Here is a 24,827-nt window from a genome sequence, read left to right on the forward strand (position 1 = left end):
CTCACGAACATACTACGGAGCCCTTCAAGAGCCAGGCACCCTTCCGAGACCCACCTCAATGCCCTTAGGGTGCTGGGAGTATTTGCCCGGGCATTTGGGGCTGCTCTCATCCAGTGAGGACTTGTTTTAGCACCAGACCCTGAATATTAAATCCTACTTTCTGGCAGCAAGTTTAAGGGGGATTTGGTTTCCCGCAGACCATTCCATTTGTCAAGGGAGCCTGTGAGAGTCGTGCTCCTGGACCGCGGGACTTCCCAAACCGAGCGGGGGTCTGCGCCAAGGGGAGGGAGGCAGGGAGGGCAGTTAAGGCAGAGGCCGGGAGGGGGCCTCCCCGCGGGACAGTCCCGGGCCCCAGCACCACTCAAGGCCCTGCCTCAGTCCTGCCATGAAACTGTTGTTGCCCCTCTGGCTACACAAAAATTCAGTATCACTGTTTCAATTGAGTTTTTGAGGAAAGCACTGGACTTCAGTAACGATGTTTTGCAAACTTTCCCCTTTCCCACCAAACTTCTACATCACTTTTATGCTGCCAGAAACAACCCTAGGACCCCAGGCAAAAACCACAGATGGCCAGCAGAGACTGGCTAGGAAACTCGGCAGCCAGCCAGTCAAGCAGGCCCCTGCTCTCCGTGCACCCCAGAACATCGTGCTCAGGCTGTCGCCTCTGCGAGCCAAAGGCCCGGCACAATAGGGAGACTTGAGTCTGGCCCCAGGGCCCCTGCCTGGCTGGGCGCGGGGCTGGCCCTCGCGATGAGGCCCCCACTTCGAGGCTGCCACCGGGTAAACACACTGCTCAGGGCCGAGTTCTGCTCTCGGTGACTTGCTCCTTTCTACCCCCTGAATCTTAAATTGAAGTGACACGGATCCCTTTGACACACTGATAGAAGACATGGACACTTGTCCCAAGAGATGTACATATGCACATAAAAACCCAGATGAAGGAGCCCGTCCATGGGCCCAGGTGAAGAACCCGACAGGAAGGGCATTGGTGGCGCCATCTACAGCTCTTCACATTGTTCCAGAGTTGAGTTCTGGCAGGTACCCTCCCTGCTCAGGGTGGTCTCCACGGTAAGAGAGCCCCTGCTCTGCCTGCATTCAAGAGCATTGTTGGAGAAAGTTCTGGGATTTGTACACTAAATCTTGGAAACCACGGGGCTACCAAGGAAATGTCACCTGCACAAGCTGTTGCTGCTCTGCCCTGGGGGGTGAAAAGATGGCTCTGCCCTGCTCAGCAGTAGCCGGGTCAGTGATGCCACTTCAGAGGAATGGCAGTGCTGAGCCGCCCTGTGGGATCCGTAGGGGTGGACCAGTGAGCACAGTTCACACTGCAATGTCGCTGGGAACACAGATGAGGATCTTGACTGAAGATAAGGTGTTGGGCCCTTACCTCAGCCTTAGCGGCATCACTGGCAAATTACCTGTCCCACCCAAGTACAAAACTACGATCACAAGCCACCAGGATGAAACAAACCAGAAGCCAGCTCAGGCAGAATGGGGAGCTCCCCGTGCACCTGCAGCCATTTCTGTCCTGCCCTAGATGTCACAACTTGACCATTAAAGCAGAAATCCTTGAACCTACAACTGCCAGCACCTCTAGGAGCACCTCCCTTTTATTAGTCTCTCAGGGGCTTTCCTAGGGGCAGTGACTCAGAACTTGACTCTTGATCTGAAGCAGGCCAAGAGCATTTTGAAGTTGGGCCAAGCACACACAGGGCTGAGCCAAGAGGGTACCTGGAAGGGTGAAGGGAAGACGAGCCAGGCCCCGGAGCTGGCTGTGCAGAAAGCTCGGGCCCAGAGGCGACGGTGGACTCGGCCTTGTGAAGGCAGAACTGAGTCACTCGCTCCTCCAGGCAGGCTGAGAGATTGCTGACTCAATCTTCCTCAAAGAAAGGGGGGAAATACAGGGCCTCAGATGTCCAAATGAGGAATCAGTGGAGAGTGGGGCGCATGCAAACAGGAAAAGCCACCAAGGCGTTTCCTGGAAACGTACTGCTCAGAAGGCCCCCTGTTCACACCCCATCTGTCTCTTCAGGCTGGGGCCCTCGACACTGCCTTCTGGTCTCTAGGGAGGTTGGAATTGTTAGCCTCAAGGAGGGAATTCAGGGTCCCATGCTAGCGAAGTGGGGGAAGAGCAGGCAGCTGGAGGAGGGCTCCAGGGTGGAAGAGCAGGGTGACAGGGGCCTGGGCAGGGGCAGCGCTGGCAGAACAGGGTCCAGCTTAGCCACCTGCACCCACCCCCTAGAGTAGCCCCTTGCCCAGAAAGGCCCTCTAGGCAAGTGGGGCCTCCCCTTCTCAGCCTAGGGCAGCATGGAAGGCAGCGAGAACTTCTGTGTCCTTTCAAGCCCTGGCACCTGCCCCAGCCCTGCCGCCAACCTGGGCATATCACTGCAAAGGCTCGTCACTGCCAACCAAGGCTGCGCAGACCTGGCTGCGTAACACCCGGCCCCGCCGGGAGGCTCAGGGCAACCTAGCATGGTCCTGCCTGCTAAGAAAGCACCCGGAGGCCTTCCCCAGACACTGGCGGCCTGTCACCTGTCATGAGTCTCACCTACTCAAGCCTCACTCCTGACTGTCCCATCACTGGAGACAGAAAATGGTTGCTTGGTACCTGTGAACACTCTCCACAGATTTAAAACTGCTTGCCCTATTCTGAGCACCACTCCAGGTTTGGAGCAGGAATTCTGCCCGAGGTGGCCGGAGTTTTTGGAGTTCTGGGCAGCACCTGCTGTGGGTCCCACAGACAGTCCACCTAGGTCAAGCTCCCGGGAGGTGGGTGGGAGAGCTTGGGGGACTCCTTTAGAGGACTGCTCAGTCTCCAAGCCCCACTGTGGGGCTGAGAGGAGGCCAGGACACTGCTCCAGCTGGCCCTGTCACCAGCCCACTGTGACCTCTGGGTGGACTCCAGGACCCATCCAGTGGCTGGAGGACCAGTGGGTAAGGCATCAGGTGTCTGGGCTCTGGCCTCTCCTCAGTGGAACTGGCCTCGGGCCTCTTCCTGGTTCAAGAGGACGAGTCCTCTGGCCACGGGCGGCTGTGTTCTCACCCGCAGGGGCCAGCACAGCATGCAGGGCCCTTGGCTGCGCTCAGAAGCAACATGGACAGGCAGGCCTGGCCCTCCCGTCCTGGGAGCTGCAGAACAGCCCCTCTTCAGGCTTGCCACAACAGTCTGGTTCACCAGCGAGGGTCACATAGGACAGAGGAGACACAGACGCCAGAGGGAACTGGCTGGTAGCCCTAGGGCCCACGTGGCCTTCAAGAGTTTGTGGGGGGAAAAAACAAAAACAGGAAAATCTAGAAGTAGAAGAAGAGAGGCAGAAGGTGAGGTGTGAGTGGAGACTCGGGCTGCAGGGGCTGGCTCTGGTCGCCACCCTGCAGGCTCGAGCGTGCAGGCCGAAAGAGGCGGTGGGTGGGCTCGGCAGTGTCTGCAGCCATTCATTTGTGGATGCCTCACTGGATTCCAGTCTCCAAACCTGGGCTCGGCATGGAGAACAAATGTCCCCCACAGCTGCTGCTTCCTGCAATAACACCACTGACATGACTGTTGTCAGGGAAATGGTGTTTTGATTAAAATCATGTGACAGCTACTTCGTGATTCAATAAACAAGTCCCGTTAACCCTCACCCTTCAGCGCTGTCACAGAGCCCTCTGTGCAGGAAGGAGGGCCACTGGGGAGGGCGAGCCTGCCTGGCTCAGGCTGGGAGTGGCTGGGCTGCGGGCTGGCAGGGTGGACACACCCTCCAAACCACTCTGGCAGGTCCTGTGTGGAGGGACACGTGAGCTGTCGAGAGGAAGAAAAGCTCTGCAGACTTCCAGGTCAGCCCTGGAGCCCCGCAAGCAGGCACCCACCCCAAAACGACCTGGCTCCACCCCTTGGGTTCTCCCCTCTGGGACGTGGAATGGCTCCCTGGGGCCGCTGCTGTGACCAGGCGGGTGGCTATCTAGCGCTGCGCACCAGAGGCCGGGAGGGTTAAGAACAACTCTTGGTTTGCAACTGGATGACTTCCTGGATCGCTCGCTTGGCTGCTGGCCCAGGACACAGGGCTCTGCCTGGCAACAGCCACGTCCCTTTCCATCCCACCCTCAGGCATTTTCCTTAAGTACAACCAATGCAGGGAGCACTCCTGGAGTTGCACAGCAGGCGGCAGATTTTCCTGAACTGAATGACCTGCAGTCTCAGGCCTAGCGCTGCTGAACCCCCACTCCTGAAAGACAGGCTCCCAAGTCAGGATGACAGGGTGGGGGAGAGGCTCACGCCCACCTGGGAAATGCAGGTGACAGCATCACACAGGGCTGTTCTGAGGATGAAATGAGATTTTTGTCAAAGTGCTTGACAAGGTGCCTGTGGAGTTACTTAAGCTCAAAGAGTGGCAGTTAATGTTGCTTCCACAGCTGTGGCCATCACAGGGCCACCCTCAGTCCTGGGCACATCTGCGTGGACAGGTCGCCTTAGTGAGGCCACAGTCAGACCAGGTGCACACCATGCATTTAATGACAAGGCCGGTGGCCTGACCTGGCTGGAAAACCTAACTCCTTTCTTCCCACAGAAGCCTGAGGTTTAGGCAGTGCTAAGAAAATAAAACTGTTATTCCCTCTCCCTCAGCCAAGGTCTCTTCCCTAAGGCCAAGCATCCATCAGGGGCCAGGACCAGACAAGGCGCTGAGCAGCACGTCTCCCTGGCTCTTCCTGCCCCGGCGTGGCCACCGGGGGAAGGGGCCCGTTGCTGCCCGCACCAGACACCCGCAGCTCGGTCCTGCAACAGACCTTGGGAAACCCAGTGGGAAACGCCACAGGGAGGAGAGAACATGCTAAAAGGAATGACTGCAGCTCAGGGCCCAGGCAGAAGAAAATGTTTTCACGGCCTCAGTTCACTGAAGGAAAAGCCGTGGGAATTTAAAAGGCAAACTTTGTGATGTTTGAACCGTCACCACCAGAGTGGGTGTGAGAATGCCCAACTCTTCCAAATCAGCTACATGCAGCCTGACACCAGCAGTGGAGCCCCTGTCAGGCCTTCTCGAGCTGGAAGCTGTAAATCACCTCATGAAGAGCCCTAGAGCCGGGGACAGTACCAACTCTGCTTAATTTAAACCTTTTTTTTTTTTTTTTGCACATCTTCAAAATATAGGGTGGCATCAGATGGGGCTTGTAAAACCTTCAGATATTACCTTGTAAACTTAAAAAGTTATTTTTAGTTTGAATGCTAATGCCCACCGGAGAGGAATTATGGCAAATAGTAACTTCCCATATTCTGGGAGGGAAGGGGAAACGACCTGTTTCTACAAACAACTCTTCCTCAAACCACCCCTGTCCCCTGCTGGGTCTCTGATGTCTCAGGTCGGTGGGGATAAACCTCAAGCCACAAGAGTGACAGAGAGTGCTGGACAGGCGAGCCGCTCCTCACAAAGCATTCCCAGAATGACAGAAGTGAAACAGGACAACAGGCTTAAAAAATATGCTCTCCTGACCCTTCAAACTAGACTGTTTCCTCAGGGACAGAGGAAACGTTACTGGTTCTCACCTATCCCACTGCAACATGTCACACCAGCCACGCTGACCACCCGCATCCCATGCCTCAGCCTGTGGGTGCAGGAGTCAGTGCCGGGATTCTGGGGCACTTACCTTCCCAGTGTTCTCTCCAGGCCCTCTGGGTCTCAGGAAGTGGTTCTTGTCAGCCCCAGGGGCCCTGGGCTCGTCACTGTCCTTCACAGGAAAATCTAGCTTCCTCAGTCTTTGTGCCACCACTAGAGATACAGACATGGGCACTGTAACTGCCCGACCAGGGTGCGGCCCTCCTGGGGGCCTCCACCTGTGCTACCTAGCCAGGGTGCCCTTTGTTTTAGCACCACAATGGGGGAAGCACAGCAAGCACCACGGAGATTGGCCCACATGCATGCAGGGGAAGCTGGGTCACAGAGGACTCCCAGAGGGGCCTTTCCTCCGGAGCCTGAGCATACCCTCCCAAGGGGCTTTATGGCTCCCAGCCGGATGCTCCCCAAGTCTTGGCCACTGACACCTACAGGGGCCCAACCAAAGAGAGAAAAGGCCTGGCTTCTTGCAAAACTGATACTCTCAGTTTAAAAGAGAACTCTGGAGAAAGAAATGACTCTGGCTTTTCTACCCAACAAATAATTAAACTCCCTTCATCTTTCCAGAACATTTCCATCTCAACTGAATATTATGTAATTTCCTGGAAACAGTGCGCTTGTGGAGGCAAACGGAGAATAGTGAGACTATTCTAGATACAAAAAAAGACTGGAGACGTGAATGAGTAGGAAAGAGAGAAGAAAGGAATTGGATGGAAAGAGAAAACAAAAAAAATTCAAAAGGAAACAGTTATATAACATCAGACGGCACTCACTTCAGTTGAACCAAGAACACGAGGGGACAGGCCCTTTCCTATCTACGCTTTCATATCCAGGCAGTGCAGGAAAAGGAGGCTTTAATAGGAGAGCAGCAACAGAAAAATAAAAGTGTCAGAAATTTAAGTACACGGGAGAAAACAAGCAAAAGGCAAGAGCACAGGAAAAGCACCCAGCTTGTCTGACCACACTGCCCTGCCAGCTTTGGGGGAAGAGACCCAGTGTGGTTTCTACTCTGTGGGAAAGCACCAGGCTTCCAACTCACCAACACAGTTAATAAAGGGGCAAAACTGCAACAGGAAAGAAATGACAGAATTTAACGACTGGGTTGGGAGGTCTATGCAAGCATCTTGGACAAGATGCTCAAAGGCCCACAGGCTGAGCCCGTGGGTCAGGACAAGTTGTCCAGTAAAGAACCCCAGGGCCTGGCAATGCAATGGCCAAGTGGTGGTATTTCCATTAGTTGACAACTGGCCATCATTTCAACGAGGTCTCAGCAGAAACCAAACGTTACCTGTTTACTCTGATTAAACAGCATGCATCTTCAGGGCACTATCTCCTCAATGGCACAGAAAGAAACAAAAGCTTCTCTCTTAAAACGCCCCTGGGGTTGAATCCCACCCCAAGTGCAGAAACACTAGGGGAATTCCCAGACTGCCAAGGTATTTGTACTGGCCTAAGGCTATACGTGTGGCCCTGCTTCACTTTCCAAATCCACCTAATGTACACTGATTGGATGAGAAACTACAGCAATGAACATTTCAGACAAAAGAATTCATACAAATCAGCCTAGGACAGGAACTGGAGGAGAGCCATATAAAGCTTGTAAATCCTTTCATTGTGTCACTCGGGGAATGCGATGCAATCTGGTGCTGAGTTAGCTTTTGATGACTCATTCCAAGCATGGAGAAGACATACTGCAGAAATCCACACATTGAACGCACTTTTACTGAGCACCTGCCATGCACAGCAGACACTCACCTAGGCTCTAGAGGCACAGAAGACTAAAACCTCTGTCCTCACAGAGCTCCTGGAGCTTACATTCTAGTGAAATCAAGATAGGAAAACTAATCCCTGGAGAAATGACCAAGCTATGAGCCAAAGAACAATCCATCTACAAAGGAGCCAAAGGGAATTCCTATGCTTAAGTCAAAAAGAAAAAATGGGGAGCACATGTAGCTCAAGTAGCTGAGCGCCTGCTTCCCACATATGAGGTCCTGGGTTCAATCCCTGGTACCACCTAAAAACAAAAACAAAACACATGAAAAAACCAATTCAGGGGAGGCTGCATAGCTCAGTGGTCAAATGCTGGCTTCCAGCTTCCCACATACAAGGTGAAGGGTTCAATCCCCAACCCCGGTACCTCAAAAAAAAGAAACAATGAAATCTGAAGTCCCTGAGGCCAAGAATCAAGACAATGCATGAAATTCAATGAAGAAGAAACATACCCTGCACATACTAAAAAATAACCATGAAACTAAAATTAAAGTGTTTACAGCATAATAATGTAAGATATTAAAATGAGAAAAGAGAAAAGATTTTGCTGAGGAAAATATTTAATCCTCAGCCCAAAAGTAATAAAATGGAAAGTGGCTATCAAGGAATTTGGCAGTATAAAAATGCAGACAGGTCATTTCTAATTTAAAAGATTCTCCTTTTCTAAGCAAGACAAATTTGAAAATATTTAGTCAAACTTCATTTTATGTAAATTGTTTAATGTATAAAGTTTTATAGGAATCTTTGGGCCTTCACAAAACAGAACAGGGCTGGGAGGCTGTGAACAAAACAAGTCAAAAGCCAAAATGGAAATAAGCAAACTACATAGTATGTTGTGCTGAGAGAAAAAGCTACAGTAAAACCTCATTAACTAAAATTCAGTAGGGACAAGGTTGAGTTTGAATAGTAGAAAAATGTAAGCAAATGGAAAAGAAAAAATATTTAAATTCTCCTTGAAATACATAGGTACATTCCAAGGGTAAACAGTAAATTGAAGTGTGGCATCCACTGATTGGTATTTGGCATATCAATTGCAAATGGATTTTTTTAAAGCAAGCTTTAAAATCATTTCTTAAGTAGTTCACTTAGGCTACTAATTTACTTCAGCAAACCTTTCAGATTAACCCATTATCTTAAATTCCAGGAGAAATTAATTAACGAGGTTTTACTATAAAAGCACAAAAACAAACATTTCCAATGACAACACTTTGGCATCACCCATATCAAAAAATTCGTACTGAAACTCGAGTGTGGGCAGCTACCATACAGGGTAGCTATGCTGGAAGCAAGTAAAAGACTAGGCAGTCTGCGCAGTGTTTATACCAGTGGTTCCTTTACTCAGCGAAAACACAAAACTGAAATCTCACAATGAAACAGAATTATTGCTCATTAGGAGGCACAAAATGTAAAGTTTCTCAGGAGAGAGAGAAGTATGTTTGAATGCAGTCACGGTGGGTGAGCCGTCGAGATTCAATTAGGTTTCAACATCACACGTTAGCAGCAAGATGCGTCCATGAGTTGAGTTTTTGAATGACATGATTACAGTCAAAATCAAGCAAATAAAAACCAAAACATTCAATACATTAACCCTGAGCTTCGACATTCCCCTTCCATGTGGGACACTGATGCAAACCATCACTATCCAGAAGAATGTGGCTTTCACTCCAGTCAAATCTTGATCTATCTCCCAAATGGAGACTTTAACTTTGGAAAGAGTTATAGGTAAACATCAAGACACTCACTCCACATCTGGGTCCAAACCCATGCGGTGTGCAGAGTATTAAGTGGCCAGGGCCCAATTAAACAGTGAGGATTCAAGAGCCCAGAAAGTCTTGGATAAATCATTAGGAGACAATCAAGAGATGACTATACCAGATGTCAGGAATTGGTCAGAAACAATAAAATGACTTAAATAATTATCCCAACAAAGAAGACAGTAAAAAACAATCCCGTTTCATCTTTAGAAAGAATCAAGTCATTGAAATATGATTTCTTATAAGTTGTTGCCATTTGCTTGAATGAAATCTTGAAGGTTTTTCATTTTTCTCCACCCAGTTTAAGAACACATTTGACTAGAAATCTGTGATAAAAATTTAGTAAAGTCTTTTCCCTCATGTTCCTCATTATGCCAATGCAAGAACTGGAAAATTCCAAACAAAATCAGGTTAGTGGTACAGAAAGTTCATGAACTATATGAAAAAAAAAAAAAAAATGATCCAAAAGCATGACTATAAATTTCTCATTGTAGTCAGTTTCTTTATTCTGCCATACTAATCAGAAAAAAACTTTAAACACTGATTTAAGTCCAAACTAAAACAAAACTGTTTTTACCAGTAAAAGCCATCTTCCTACCCAGAGGCTCTAGACACTGAACTGAGAAAATGGTCTGCCCTTTTATGAGAGAATGATGGGCCACGAAGTTCTAATCAAAGAATTGCCAAGTCCATGAATTCACCACCCTCCCTGTCTCCCATAAAGCTGACAACCTTGTCGCTCTAACATCACTTGCATAAAATAGGAATGAAACCCTGTTAACCAAAGCATAAGCAGAAAATAGAAACACATACCACTTATAGCTTCCTGGGCAAAGTATTTGACATCCATGTCTTCATCTTGGCCTAACTTCTGTAGTACTGGTTTAACTTCCCCCTGCAAAGCACTGAAATTCAATAGTCGTTATCTATGGCAGTCTACTGGACTCTGTGGTAATTTTTAAAGTTTAAAATTAAAAAAAAAAACAACATTTTAAAACACCTACAATGTAAACAAATCTAATTTCTAAAGAAATTATCAGAAAATTAGCATCAAACAATATACACATATACTGAACAAAATCATAAAAATCTAAGTGGACGTTCTCAAAAAAATCATTGTTTAATTACCTTATTTTCTTTAGGCAAATGCAGGTAAAGTATCACTGAATTTGATTTTACCTGTTACTCCCCAGTAAAATGCAAATTTAAAATCTACTTTAAAAATAAGAGTAACACTAAATTCTTACTTGGTATCTAGAATTGGTCCAATTTTTTGTAGCGATTTGGCCACATTGAAACGAACATTAGCTACTTGGTCTTCTGCCATTTTTAATACGATGGGCAACATTTGTTTAGTGGTTATTTCCTGACCACAGGCTTCAGACAGTGCCTAGAAAAATAAGATGGCACATTTAAAACACCTTTTTTTTTTAATTTCCAAAATCTAATGGGACTAATATTTAATGAGAAAGTAATTGACCAACAATGTTTTCAGAGCATCTGAATGAGGGCCACCAAGTACATTCAAAGAATCACAGAATTCATAACTGAACTGCAGCTTATAAAACACTTCTGTAGATTTTCACATGAAATTTTAAACTGACATTTTCTCTTATCTCATAGCTGTCCAGATTAATCAGTATAAGAAATATATTCCAAATATAAGACAGTATATTCAGAATTCAGAAATAGGCATGAATAATTAATGCCTGGGCTTAGCAATAACATCTATGTAATACTTACATTAATGCAGAATAAAGTGGTCATTCTATGCAAGTAATTAGGATCATTTGCCATTACTAGCACTTTGGGAACGATTGTACTTTGGGCCCATTCTGTACCAAATTTCTGAACTAGTTTCATGAGGTTGTTCGTGGCTGCTTCTCGAATAGCATATACTGCAAAAGAGTAAAACACAGACTCCAAATTTAATCCTACTGCAACAAACATGCTCAGCTATGTCCCACAATATACTGATTCAATCTTAGTTTCAAAATGTATATTTAAGGAAAAAAGATGTAAAGAGTTTGTTACATGCATCACCAATTAGCAAATATCTACGTGCTTACTATGTGCTATGTGTTATATAAAGAATACATAAGCTAGATTTTATACTCCATCTGAGAAATAAAAGCTAATGCAACCCAAAAAGTCCCATGATTTAAGACTGACTATACCTCAGTATTAGACTGCATAGTAAAGACTGTAAGGGCTGTGAGAGTTTCAAGAGTGAGCAAGGATATCTGAGAAGGCTTTGGGAAAGGATGAGAGTTTGATCTAGATTAGGGAGGCTTTTTCTAAAAGAGAGAAGGAATACCTGGAAAGAGCAAAAAAATTTACTAGGGGCACAGAGAGGGAAAAAAAGGGATCTGTGTAGACCCAGGACACAGACTATCCTGAAACTTAATTTTAGACTTGATAAGAAAAATGATGGATATTTTAAAGGAAAGTTGTGACCCAATGACAGTGTTGTACTTTTAGTGAGATTATTCCAGTAGATGAAAGAATGGATGAGGGGAGAAGGATGTCAAAGAGATCACACAGAGGTTCCTGTGGTCATCCACACAACAGTAAATAAAACCTTTGGTCCAACATGCCTCTTTTACATTAAAAATGTTTAGTTGAGACATGTTAAATATCTTCTGTGCTTGCCTTGACATCTAATAATTCCCTACAATATCAGTTATCAAAGACATCTTAAATCTAGGTAATGAAGGTCTGAGTTACTATCTCCTCAACAATTAGTTGTGAGTTCAGCACTCAACAAAGACAGGCCTGGTATCATACTTCACCTCTCATGGGTCCAATAAAAATCATGATTTGACACTGGTTCGATCCCTGGGGCGTCCTGGTGAAAAAGAAGAGAAAGTATGCCTGCATGGTGATCTAGTGCCTGCGTGGTGAGCAGAGTGCCTGCGCAGTGAACCGAGTGCCCACGTGAGTGCCCGTGCAGCGAGCTGAGTGTTTGCACAAGTGAGTCACGCAGCAAGATGATGGCGCAACCAAAGAGAGACAAGGGGAGTCAAGGTGAAGCGCAGCAGAGACCAGGAACTGAGGTGGCACGATGACAGGGAACCTTCTCTCCACATCAGAGGTCCCCAGGATCAAATCCCAGTGAATGCTAGAGGAGAAAGACGAAGAGAAAACAAAAAGAGAAATAGATGCAGAAGATCAAACAGCAAATGGACACAGCAAAAACAGCAGGGTAAGGAGGGGGGGCGGATTAGAAGGAAAAAAAACAACAACAAATTCATGATTTGGGCTTGGATAACGAACCTAGGGAGGTTCCATATTCTGGTCCACCCCTCCCTGGTGACAGGCAAGGCAGGATTAGCTCTCCAAGCCAGGTTGCCCTGATCCTAGACAACTGATATAAGCCCCCAGTCAGGGAACATCCAACTTTTTCCAGTTCACAGATCCTTCTAGGCAATGATGTTGGCAAGGAGAACAAGCAACATAGTAAGGGCAAGAAACGACTTGATTTATTACCAGTACTTACTAAACCTGACCAAAGACCATGGGAAAAGCAACCTGTCAATAGCCCCAGAAGAAAGCTCAAATCAACTATTTTGCCCATTCGTGTTACAAATTCTTTCCCTTCATATGCAGAGTCTTTGTCTTTGTCACAAACCCCTCCCCTAAGGTGGAGCTGGTTTGAGACTGTCCTTATCATAAAGCCATCACACCAAAGGTTGAGACCTGGAGATGGAGCAGACCTTAGCTGAACAGAACTCTACTTGGTCACATGCCTACTATGTTCTTGGCTTGTCTCAATTTTGTTGCCCACAGAATGCAAACCATTTCCCAGTTTTGCATATTTTTTTCTCTCCTTGTTTTGTCTCTCTCTTTCTCTCCTACACCCCCTTGAGGTCTGGCTGACATGCAAGAGTCTTTGAATGTCTAACTCACCCTGTATATGCTCACTACTTTGATATTTTTTCCTTTATTACATAAAAAAAATTAATGCCCTTTCTAAATTCCTGCCTCTGATTGACACTACTCAACCACTGAAACATAGGTAAGTTAACACTTTCTTCCTTCTGCTTTTCTGGATTTTTTACAATATTCTTTCAGTAGTTTAATAATGAGAAAAAAGTTTCAAAAAATCTAATTGGTCAGTGATCATTATATAAGAGTTATCTAAAATGCTCCACAAATCTTTGATTAATAATTTCACAGCTGACATTTCCTGACATTGCTTCAAGTAATACTTGCAGACCCTCCTGAGTCTGTTGTTACAGAAAGAGAAACAAAGGTCTCACCTCTCCCAAATTAGAACCAAAAAAAATCAGAGAAAAAAGGGAGTAATAAGCTCAGATAGACAGAGCAATCCCAGATAGAAAAGGCGAGAGGACTTTAAATCTTTGTGGACTATTGGGACTTCAAAAGTTCCTTAAAATAAAATACCTTAATCTAGAATGCCAGCTTTCAAAGAAAGCATAAATGATCTGCTGGGATGCATCATTTCCACTAACATTAAATAGTTATCATAAATAATTTCTTTCCTATGACTGGCCAAACTTGAGGAAAAAAACAGTTAAGGCCATGCAAAGGTAACATGAAAAGAGAAGAAAAAAAGGAATAAAGAAATAATTCAGTCTTCACAATCCAATGGGTAAACACTCAATGTATGTGTCTGTGTGTGCCCCTACAGATTTTCACATATTTTGTCACACCCTCCTCTTCATATTCTTAACCATATGATCTCCCATATGATACAAATATGCCTTTAACAGAACCACCTACACCACATCCCAAGTCATCCAACCATCCAGGCATAAGCATCCACAGATGAACAAAGAGATACACTCAATAACAGAAAGTATATAAAGTACTATGGAACAGAAACAGGACGCCTATCACATAAACCAAGGCTTGCAGGTAAATGTATTACAAGGCCCTAGAGTACTCAGCTAAACGGGTTTAAAGCCACTGAGTCTGCACCTGAACCTTGCATTGGATGTCATTGGTACAGAGGGTTCCTCTCTTACCCGCTGCCACCCAGCAGACGAAGATACGCATATATACATATACTTGAGACCTCACAAAAAGTCAACGGTTAAATTCTGCTGTCCCCTCTGGCCCTGCCTCAAGTTTTTCCTCTCTCAGCATCCTTAGCAGCAGCAGTTAGGGTACAAGCAGTAAGGCCTCCTTTTACCAAAATTAGAAACTTTGGCCCTCCTCTACCCTTGGTCACAGCTGATGGCTCCCACTAAGAATCTTTTACTGCCCTAGTGTATACCTCCTTCTCTGTGTCACTTCAAAAACTCCTAATAGCCATTTCTTCTTCAAAGGCCATTCATCTGAATCCCAGCCCTGCCAGTCTAGTCTATAGCTGCTGAAGTCAAAATGACAGCAGAGTCCAACAAAGATCTTGGGATAAGAAAGGAGTAAATACATATATAAGAGAGAGAGGAGAGAGTCTGAAGATAATGGAATAGAGTAAGGAAGAAACAGGGCAAAGAGACTATTTAATGAAGAAAATAAAATTTAAGAAGATAGAAAAATACTGGTAAAAAGTAAATGTCAAATTTGTGTCCTAAGAAAGCTAACTGGACTTTAAGCAAAGGTTTTCTACATCCCTATATTGGAAAGGCAAAATATCTGATCAGATCAGGATTCTTATATAAAAAGGAAATGGAAGAAAATCATGGGATATATGCAAAAAGAGAGGCTTTGCATGTTTTTAACTTATCTACTTACCATGGTCCACAAGCCAGGCCATACATAAAGAATTTAGCTTTTCATCAAAGAATTCCACACCCTATAGATAGAGAAGAGTCCATCAATACACATTTCTGAAGTTTAGAACTCGAGGCAGACTATTTATATTACAACATGGTGAATTAAAAGCTAAAAACCATTTGTTTCAGAATATGCTGAATTTAGGAAACAGCTAGAAAAGAAATACCAAGAGATTTACAAACAAACTAAATATACTGCATACTAAAAGCCATTGATTGTACACTCTGGATAGACTGTATGGTATATGAATATATCTCAATAAAACTGCTTTAAAAAAATTTTTTTACCAAAAAAAAATCTCTAGGAGAAAAAAATACTAACAAAAAACTGTAAAACAAAATGTTCATGACTGATGGATGTGAACCCTTCCTTGCTTTCACACTTCTCTACATAGTGATCAACCTTTGGAGACTTTCTCAGGTTAAAAGAAATGGTACTGAAATGCAGTCTTTCCTTCTGGGCAGTTTTCAGTCTCTAGTAAACCAGTTAGCCTTTGCTACTTTCCACTCTGCAGAGCTGATCCATGAAAGTCACCAGAGGAGCAAAAGGTGCACCTCAGCACTTGGGGATGACAGAGTAAGAAAGGGAGATGACTTTACCTGACCTGGTCAGCTATATACCAATACATTTAGTGTCCAGCTTGAAGAATGGGACACTTGAAATTTTATAAAATATATGATGTGACAGACATGTACGAGGTGCATACTCATAAATTAAATAGCAAAATCAATGATACAAACTCAGTGGTCCAAGAAAAGTAAAAGAAAAATCTCATATGCTGTGGAATGGAAGTGGGGCTAAGGTAGGGTAAACAAATTACAACAATGTTAGCAGTAAATAGTCTTGATATTATGAGCTTTCTCAAAGAATATTCAGGTATTCATTTATTCAACCATCAACAAATGTTAAGTACCTACTTAATGCCAGGCACTATAGGAGATGGAAAGAAAACACTGAACAAACACAGACCCTGCCCTACGAGATCATTTACTTATCTCCCCAACTAGATTTTAACAGTTACAATACACTGTAAGTACTAACAACAGGGGCAAGGATATAGCAAACTTAGATCAAGGGCACTTACTAAAAAACAAAGAAAAGGGGAAGAAAATGGAAAGGAAGGGAGGTGGCTATAAAACTCAGCTTAAAATCTTTATTCATGTGAAATAAGACCCACACATGAAACCCACACTGTAAGCACTAATGTAATAATGTGATAAGGTGGTCTTTGGTCAAGATATTAGCATTATAAGCTTTAGTATTCCTTTTCTATATGGTAATTCCTCAGCTCCCTTTAACCAGAATGTTAGAACGTAGGACAAATGTCACCTAGGGACACTGAGCTCTGAACGTAAGCAAATAGAGAAGCTGACATGAACAAAAATCTAATCTTGAAACTATACTGCCTTTGGTTCTCAGTTAAAAAGTCCTTAAGATGTCACAGAGACATCAAATATCACAAAATCTATGCTGCATATAGCAAGAAACTACTAGTCTTCTATGGCTTTATTTTTAAGAGATGGCAAGATGAAATGTGTTTCTCTAATACTTTTTTGTTAGACATTAATGCACTAATGAAAGTACAACCACCCTACAGGTAACTTTCATATATTTAAGTGGACCCAATCATATGACCTATGTGGACCTACTGCTAGTCACAGTAAATGCACCCACTAGGTGATGCTACCATTCAATTCCAGAGCACACACACTCACCAGCTGGCCTGCCAACAGAGGCATATACTCAATGATGGCCAGGCGGACCCGCCACTTGGCATCTTCAGCCAGTTCCACAATGGCAGGAAGGAGAGACTGAGAGAGCTGACGGATTCCAATCACTTCATTTACGCAGTCCAAGTTGGAAATGATATTCAAACGAACTTCAGGACACTGTAAGAACACCAGCCCCAAAAGAATATATAAAAAATCAAGTTCTTCCTGTTTCTGTCAACCTAAAAAGTACAGCTGGATCAGGGTTGATCACATTTTAAATTTTATACTATTAATGAGTTATGTTTCTAAATTAAAGTTTTCTATAGCATTTATGCTGGTAGTATTTGCCTGCTGGTCCATGACGAGATGATCAATTAAATAAACAGCCTCGCTGTGCCATGCAGGGGTGTCCCCAGCATAGGGGAGCCCCACGCGTAAGGAGTGTGCCCCGTAAGGAGAGCTGGCCAGCACGAAAAGAAAGTGCAGCCTGCCCAAGAATGGCGCTGCACACACGGACAGCTGACAGAAGATGATGCAACAAAAAGAAACACAGATTCCCGGTGCCGCTGATAAGGACAGAAGCGGTCACAGAAGAACACACAGCAAATGGACATGGAGAGCAGACAACTGGGGGAGGGGGGTAAGGGGAGAGAAATAAAAATTTTAAAAAAAAGAAAAATCTTTCAAAAAATAAATAAATATAGGGTCTCTCCATTAACCAGGCATTTAAAGAAAAAAAAATCAAGTTCTTCATCCAATATTCTCCTACTGCCATAAGGGAAAAACTGCTAAACAGATTTTAAAATAAGAAAGTAAGTACTGATCAAGTGAAAAAGATAAATGAATAGCCTTTAAAGAATTATTTAATACTGGGTACACAATCCAAGGCACTTAAATTTAGCTAATCTTTTTTTTCTTTTTCCTTTTGATTTTGAGAAGAAAAATGATTTATTGACGGCCGGCCGGACTTGGGAGCTTTCTGTTTCAAACCCAAGGCTAGCTGATCTTAACTAAAATGATAGGATGGTAAAGAGCATTGTCTCTGAAATCATATGATATGCATTCAGATTTCTGATCTGGCATTGTTAAGAGATCTTAGGGAAGTTATTTTCTCTCTCTCAGCCTTGGCTTCCTCATCTGTGAAATAAAAAGATAAAAACTACCTCTTTAAGATTGTTGTGAGGATTACAGGTAATAGTAGATGCAAAGCAATTAGGATCATGCTTGATACTATTATATTTAAACTTAAACAGAGGACTTTTTAAAAACAAAGATAACAGAGCAGATGTGGCTCAAGCAGTTGAATGCCTGACTCCCACAAGGGAGGGCCTGGGTTCGGTTCCCAGTACCTCCTAAAGAAGACAAACAACTAGCAGACACTGAGCAACAACAATGAGCAGACAAAGAGCAAAAACAAAACCCAAGCGGGGAATGGATGTGGCTCAAGCAGTGGAGCACCCGCCTCCCACATGGGAAGTCCCGGGTTCAGTTCCCGTTCCCAGTGCCTAAATTAAAAACAGACAGTGAGCCCTCTGCAGGGGAGGAGAATAAAAAGCAAAATAAAGTTAAAAAACAAAGATACCACAACTTTAAAAGTAACAAAACAGTGCAAAAAACAAGACAGGCAGAAAGAATGAACAGACATTTTTAAGTCTGCTTCGGTGTGTCCTTGTGCCCTTTTCCTGGGGAATCCTAAACAGGGATCATGTTGCAGGATTAAAATACTTTACATTTTTTTAACCCTTCATCACCATTTTGGGTTCTATTTTAGTGAAATCACAAACCAAAATCCACTAATCACTAACAAAAGGCAGTAAAATTTAGAGCCAGACTCACCTCATCCTTTAACTGAGCTAAGAAAAGAGGTAGAAGATGTTCAATGGTATTCTCTTTGCCCAAAATGGTAGACAATCCCATAATTACAGAAGCTAGAGCCGATTTGACATGTTGATTAGTATCAGATACTAATTCCTAAAATAAAACCACAGTTAAGAGTTTCTCTTTTTGTAAGACAACAGAAACTTCTATACCATATCCCAAGGCGTTTACAAAGACAGTATTATTTCAGTATTGATTAGACAATAATGTTCCCTCAGTTCATCTTTAGGTAACATAAACACATGCACAAAAAGCACTTTACAAATATAATGCACTAATAAGTGTTAAATAACAATGTCAAACGTAAGCATATCTGCCTCATTCTTCCCACGTCCACCTTTCAACTTAAAGGTGAAACAAACTGAGGTTAAGGTTTATTCTCCTACAGGACAGAGTGAAATAAAATAAACTAAGTTAAGTTTACCTTTATATAGGGCAGAATTTGACTCATAATTATAGTCTCTCTACCTTCAATGGGCAAGTTCTCACAAAGTTCTAAAAGATAAACAGAAACAACAGTACTTAGATAAAGCCATTTATTTGCAAGGGGCCAAATGAGGAAATTTAACCTGGTTTATCAATAGTTGAAAGTTAAATCAAATCATACAGGCATACCTCAAAGATACTGTGGGTACAGTTCCATATCACCACAGATAAGTGAATACTGAAATAAAGTGAGTCATACCAATTTTTTGGCTTCCCAGTGCATATAAATGTCTAAACTATATCATAATCTATTAAGTGTGCAATAGCATTATGTCAAAAAAAGCCAATGTAGATACCTTAATTAAAATGTGACTTAGAGACAGGAAGTGAGCACATGATGTCAGAAAAAAAGGTGTCGACAGAATTGCTCTACACAGGGTTGCCACAAACCTTCAATTTGTAAAAAATGCAGTATCTGTGAAGCACAATAAAACAAGGTACACCTGTATTTACACAAATCTAAGAGGGAAAAAGGCTCTTATTCTAAACGTACTATTTACAGTGTGACAGTGTGACATTTCTAAACACCGAAGTCATCTCTATCAGAAAAACATATTCTACAACCAAAAAAATCTGCAAAATTACAACATATATCGAACTCCTTAACCTTTCACTTTATGGGCAGCAGCTGCTCGGACTTCCGCTTCACAGTCTTTAAGAAGGTTCTGAAAGGCGGGGATGAGGTCATTTAAGGTGATCTTAGGACCCACAGCTTTCTGGAGCTATAAGAGAATTGGTACAGGTTTTACTGAGAACTAACAAGATAACGAACAAAACAAAATAGTGGGATCTTCAAGTATGTATATTTTTGCCACAAATATTTCCTGTTCAGAAGAATTAAATCAGAGACTTAGGGTACAAAAGTAAACCTGTGGGGTTTTGTTTGTTTGTTTTCCTTTAATACTTACAAAAATGCCAGTGCAATAACTTTACCTCTGAAAATTTGTCAGCTACCATATAGCGAACTCGCCAAGATTTGTCTTCTGCTGCCTGTCGGAGTGTAGGCATCACCAAAGCTTCAAGGTCATCCTGAGACAGTAACTGGGCAATACTGACGCAAGCTTCCACAGCTAGGAGGCGCACTGAATCCTAAAGAAGCAAAATTTCTTTCTGTTAGACAGTATTTTCTGAGAGCCACACAGCCCCAATGAGCAATGTATATGTGTACGTTAGGGAGTGTGGGAGGAGGGCAGTGCTATAGGTGTTGTTTGAAAAAACATGCACACCATGTGGTTTCTTTTTTTTTTTAAAGATTTATTTATTTATTTAATTTCCCCCCCTCCCCTGGTTGTCTGTTCTTGGTGTCTATTTGCTGCATCTTGTTTCTTTGTTCGCTTCTGTTGTCATCAGCGGCTCGGGAAGTGTGGGCGGCGACATTCCTGGGCAGGCTGCTCTTTCTTTTCACGCTGGGCGGCTTTCCTCACGGGCGCACTCCTTGCGCGTGGGGGCCCCACGCGGGGGACACCCTTGCGTGGCACGGCACTCCTTGCGCGCATCAGCACTGCGCATGGCCAGCTCCACACGGGTCAAGGAGGCCCGGGGTTTGAACCGCGGACCTCCCATATGGTAACCACTGGGCCAAAGTCCGTTTCCCCCATGTGGTTTCTGTACTTATGTCTTGCTCCTTTTTGCCTGAAATGGCATATAAAAGCCATAAAGAAGAGAAGCAACTTTTTTTGGAGTGCTCTGCAAGGTAATAACTTAGCTGGTATACAGAGGTTTTATTAAGGAGAATGAAATGAAAATATTTTAAAGGTCAAGTGAAAAAAAAATATTTTAATGACATCTTCAAAACCATATTATAATAGCAAATTGAGTGATAAAAAAATTAAAATTATACTTGTGCAAGTTATTTATAACAGATTAGAGCACAGAAAAAGAGACCAGGAATAAAGAATCTAAGTGTGGAACGTAGGAAGTTCAATTTTCAAAATACTCAGTTTTGGATGGCACTAACTGAAGTCCATGCATGAGATGACTTGGAAAGAACAAAAAAGAATTAGTAGCAAAAAATATCAGTTGAGTTTAAATGTGGAAGATCAAGGACAAAAAAATTTTGAGATAGCCATGCCTAGAAAAACACAGCAGGAAAAAAAAAGCAAAGATTGAGACTAATCAATTCAGCTTTCCAAATGTTAACCACCAAGGGCCAATGTAACACCTATTATATCCTGTGAACAAGTGGAATACAAAATTAGAAAAATCAATGAGAAATTAGTACATAAGGAAATCTATTCATATGCAAGTAGAAACTGAAAACGTGAACTTATGAACACCCAGGAGAAACAACAAAAATCTTAATAGTATTTGTGTGTGTCTCTATATATTATACGTGATATGTAATATGCACAAATAATATATGAAAAAAATCTATATATATAACATACATGCAGGGAGAGAGCGAACAGGGACTCCAATTTTCCAAAATATTACCAACTAAAAAAAATTATAGATTTACTATATGCCTATGGCACAGTCACTCCTCTGCATCCAATTAAGAGGCTACAACAGACAGAATTAGGCTCTTGGTGGTGGTTATCAAGAAAAATTTGAATATAAATCTAAGGACAACTACTATCTGTGGAAACACATGCTGATAAATATTTGTTTAATTAGTAAACAACTTCTCCTCCAGACTCCTAATTTACTTCCTGGTAGGAATCTGCTGGTCCTCCTCCCACAACCTTCCCAACCTCAGCACTGACACCATCCCACCACCCACCCAGCTGCTCGAGCTAAAAATCTAGATCTCTTGATGCCCCTACCCTTTATCCAATTCAAGAGAAGCAAGTTTATAGACTCCACCTCCAAATCTTAGCCCCAGATTCTTTCCACCTGTGCTATTACCACCCTAATTAACTGCCATCATCTCTTGCTTAGATTATTACAAAGGTCTCCTAACTGGTCTTCCTAGTTCTACTCTTGCCCCTTACAATTTAATTTCCAACCAAGCTCCAGAATGATCTTTAAAAACTACAAATTATATTATGTCATACCCCTAATGGAACTCTTCCAATGCTTTCCCACTGCACCAAGGGGAATAAAATCCAAACTCTTTACCATGGCTTGAAGGTCCTCCATGATCTGGCCTCTGCCTATTTTCTCTAACATCGTTACTCTATGTCTGAGCCTCAGAAGCTTTATACTAGGCGCTATGACACTGCAGAAAAATACATGGGTGGTATTTTTTCAGATCTCAATTTATATGTGACCTCCTCAGAGCCCTTCTCTGGCAAGCCTAAAGGAATTCACTGTAATCACTCATTATTACATCCTACTTTATTCTCATCCTATCATTTACCCCTACCTGACACTTTCTTGTACCTGTTCATTTTGTTCTTCTCCATTAAAACAGAAACTCCATGAGAGCAAGGTCCTTGGATGTCTTACCACTGTACCCCAGCACTAGAACAGGGTTGAGAGTAGTTGCCCAATACTTTTTCAACGTTTGAATAAGCCAGAAGCAGCTCTGCCAACAGTGGACAGAGAAGCAAACATACACACATTTTACAACTAAGCATGTAACATTTTTTTGCACATCAAGTGCTGCTAATATCACAAAAAGAAACAACCAGACATTACATATCTCTGGATGAAAATCACTTATCTTCCCCCAAAATATCAAACCTAAATCTAATTCAGCCTCTACAGAGACAGGGCAAACGTTGGCCAAAAATCTGGACCACAGATAATTTTTGTAGGTAAAGTTTTGAGACACTGTCATTCCTATTAGTTCACATACGGTTTGGTTGCTGATAAACAACAGATCTGAAAAGTTGCAGAGACTGTGGCCCAAAAAGTGTAAAATATTTACTATCTCGCCCTTTACAAAGGAAATTTGCAAAGCCTACCTCCAGACCCAACTACCAATTTACAGGAAATACAGAGGGGTAAAAGAAAATGCTAAACTATTGTCATGGAAAATGTATCACTAAAATCCCAAATGAGGGAAATTCTAAACCTAGATTGTCCAACATGCTACATATCTTTTCACTTTTTTATGTGGCTACTAGAAAACTCAAAATTACACAGGTGCCTTACAAGATATTGCCTTACTATAGCTATCAGGATAATGGGTACTCTTCAGAGAATAGGGAAGGAGGGCTGTGTTTGGGAGGGCACGCATGGAGGGCTTCTGGGGTAGTGACTGGCAAAGTTCCACCTCCTTTCATAGATAACAGTTGTTGTTCACCTTGAAACATTTCATTAAGCTATATATTTTGTGCTGTTTCCTGTATGTTATTTTAACAATTTTTTGAAAGATTTATCACCTTTAGATTTAGAATCTGAAAATGAGACCCATCATACTATGTCGTGATGCTCTTGGTCTGTACTAAACAAATTAAAAACCCATAAAGACTCTCCCTCTAGAGTCCAGGAACTCTAGAGGCTGATCCTTATTCATAAACACCATTTCAGGGAGAGGCCCTATAACCACAGTGAAGGGCATGATCTCTGGAACCAAACCGCCTAGATTTAAATCCTGACTTCACAATGGCTAACTATGCAACCTTGGGCAAGTAACTTAACTTTTCTGTGTTTCCTAAATGTAAATGTAAATGGGGAGCTGTTACCGGTGCTGTTATGAGAACTGAATCACTTAATTCACGTAACCCATTTAAAAGAGAAATATTAAGTACTTTAAGTATTGCGACTGTTATTGCGCTTACTGTGATTTCTACAACAAAAGAGATTTAGAGCCTTGGGTTTAAAACTGCTATTATGCTAAATAATTCCATCCACTAGTATAGAAGATGCATTGCTTTCCTAGCATAAAATTCCAGGAAACTGTACTCGCCCATATTACAATAGAGCCTGCAATTCCCAAAGGCGTGTTTATTCCTTAATGCGGCCTTGGTCTTCCCTTCTAATTATGGCTCCTATTTCCTCTATGAATCCTCCTCCTTTCAACAGCTGCTAATGTAAGAGAGAAAAGCACGGCCTGGCTAAGAAAGAAATATAAGGATACCAAGACTGTCACATTACACTTCATCTAGGCCAAAATACAATACTAATTTTGCAAAAAAGATTTCTAACATGAGGACCAAAATTCCTCAAGGAAATTCCTAAAATATTAAGAGGAACAAATCTGGATACCTTACATATTTAGAGTTAATTTACCTGCTCATCTGAAGCTAGATTTGTGAACAATGGAACAATTTCACTTTTCACACTTTCCAATTCCAGAACTTTTGCAAATTCACCCAACTTGGAAGCAGCAGCACGCCGTACCATTGGTGTGTCATCTGAGCACAGGGAACGGAAGTGCCTATAGCAAATAAAAAAAGAAGCCATCTTCTCTCAGATACCATTGATTAAGCATCCTAATTCCCACACACAGACACACATTTCAGAGGTTTCCTCTTACAATCAGTAATTAAGCTTCTACTCATAGAAGTAACAGAAACAAAACCATTGGCATATTCAATTGGACAATAAGAAATGTTATCAACCCTACCATCTTTATATGACCCACTCACTGCTAACAGGGTACTATATATATTGTCAACTATCATTTCCCAATAAACTCAAAAGTTAAAAAAAAAAAACATATCTTACTGTCTAATTTCTGCCTTGACAGCATCTGAAGCCCTGGGATAACAAACGCTGAACAAACCACAGGCAGATGTGCGAGAAGTAAACCAATCCCCACTTGCCAGGCGTTTCACCAGTGGTACAAAATGAGCTTCGAGAGCAACAGGAGTATGCTCCTGGGAGATCTGCCTCAGGGACTCCACAGCCTTGTCACGAACCACAGTCTCTTCCACAGTTGCCAGACTTTCCAAAGGAGGCTAAATAAACCCAAAAGGAAAACCAGAGAAGAAAACTTACTGAACTGGGTTAGATACAGATGATCACCTAAAGTTAAGTGAAGGGAGGTGGTACATGTAACCAGAATG

At 42.9% G+C, this 24,827-nt stretch overlaps 1 protein-coding gene across 3 annotated transcripts in view; it reads right to left on the minus strand.

Moving 5' to 3' along the window:
- The window catches only part of PPP2R1B (protein phosphatase 2 scaffold subunit Abeta), a 32,632-nt gene that overhangs the window by 3,635 nt on the left and 4,170 nt on the right, over positions 1–24,827 (minus strand). Inside the window, exons 4-15 of one of the 3 annotated variants that reach the window (XM_012520686.4) lie at positions 24,487–24,719; positions 24,049–24,196; positions 19,861–20,016; positions 19,535–19,649; positions 18,866–18,936; positions 18,400–18,534; positions 16,567–16,740; positions 14,810–14,870; positions 10,850–11,004; positions 10,354–10,496; positions 9,920–10,011; positions 5,617–5,738 (exon numbers count right to left, since the gene is read on the minus strand). In XM_012520686.4, the coding sequence (XP_012376140.1) occupies positions 5,617–5,738; positions 9,920–10,011; positions 10,354–10,496; positions 10,850–11,004; positions 14,810–14,870; positions 16,567–16,740; positions 18,400–18,534; positions 18,866–18,936; positions 19,535–19,649; positions 19,861–20,016; positions 24,049–24,196; positions 24,487–24,719 (1,605 nt within the window). Of the gene's footprint in view, positions 1–5,616; positions 5,739–8,054; positions 9,493–9,919; positions 10,012–10,353; positions 10,497–10,849; positions 11,005–14,809; positions 14,871–16,566; positions 16,741–18,399; positions 18,535–18,865; positions 18,937–19,534; positions 19,650–19,860; positions 20,017–24,048; positions 24,197–24,486; positions 24,720–24,827 lie in introns of those variants that run through there. The other 2 variants (XM_004481132.5, XR_009183765.2) reach the window with 2 other exon arrangements.

Source organism: Dasypus novemcinctus, chromosome 27 (genome assembly GCF_030445035.2).
Source record: "Dasypus novemcinctus isolate mDasNov1 chromosome 27, mDasNov1.1.hap2, whole genome shotgun sequence".
Lineage (NCBI taxonomy): Eukaryota > Metazoa > Chordata > Mammalia > Cingulata > Dasypodidae > Dasypus > Dasypus novemcinctus.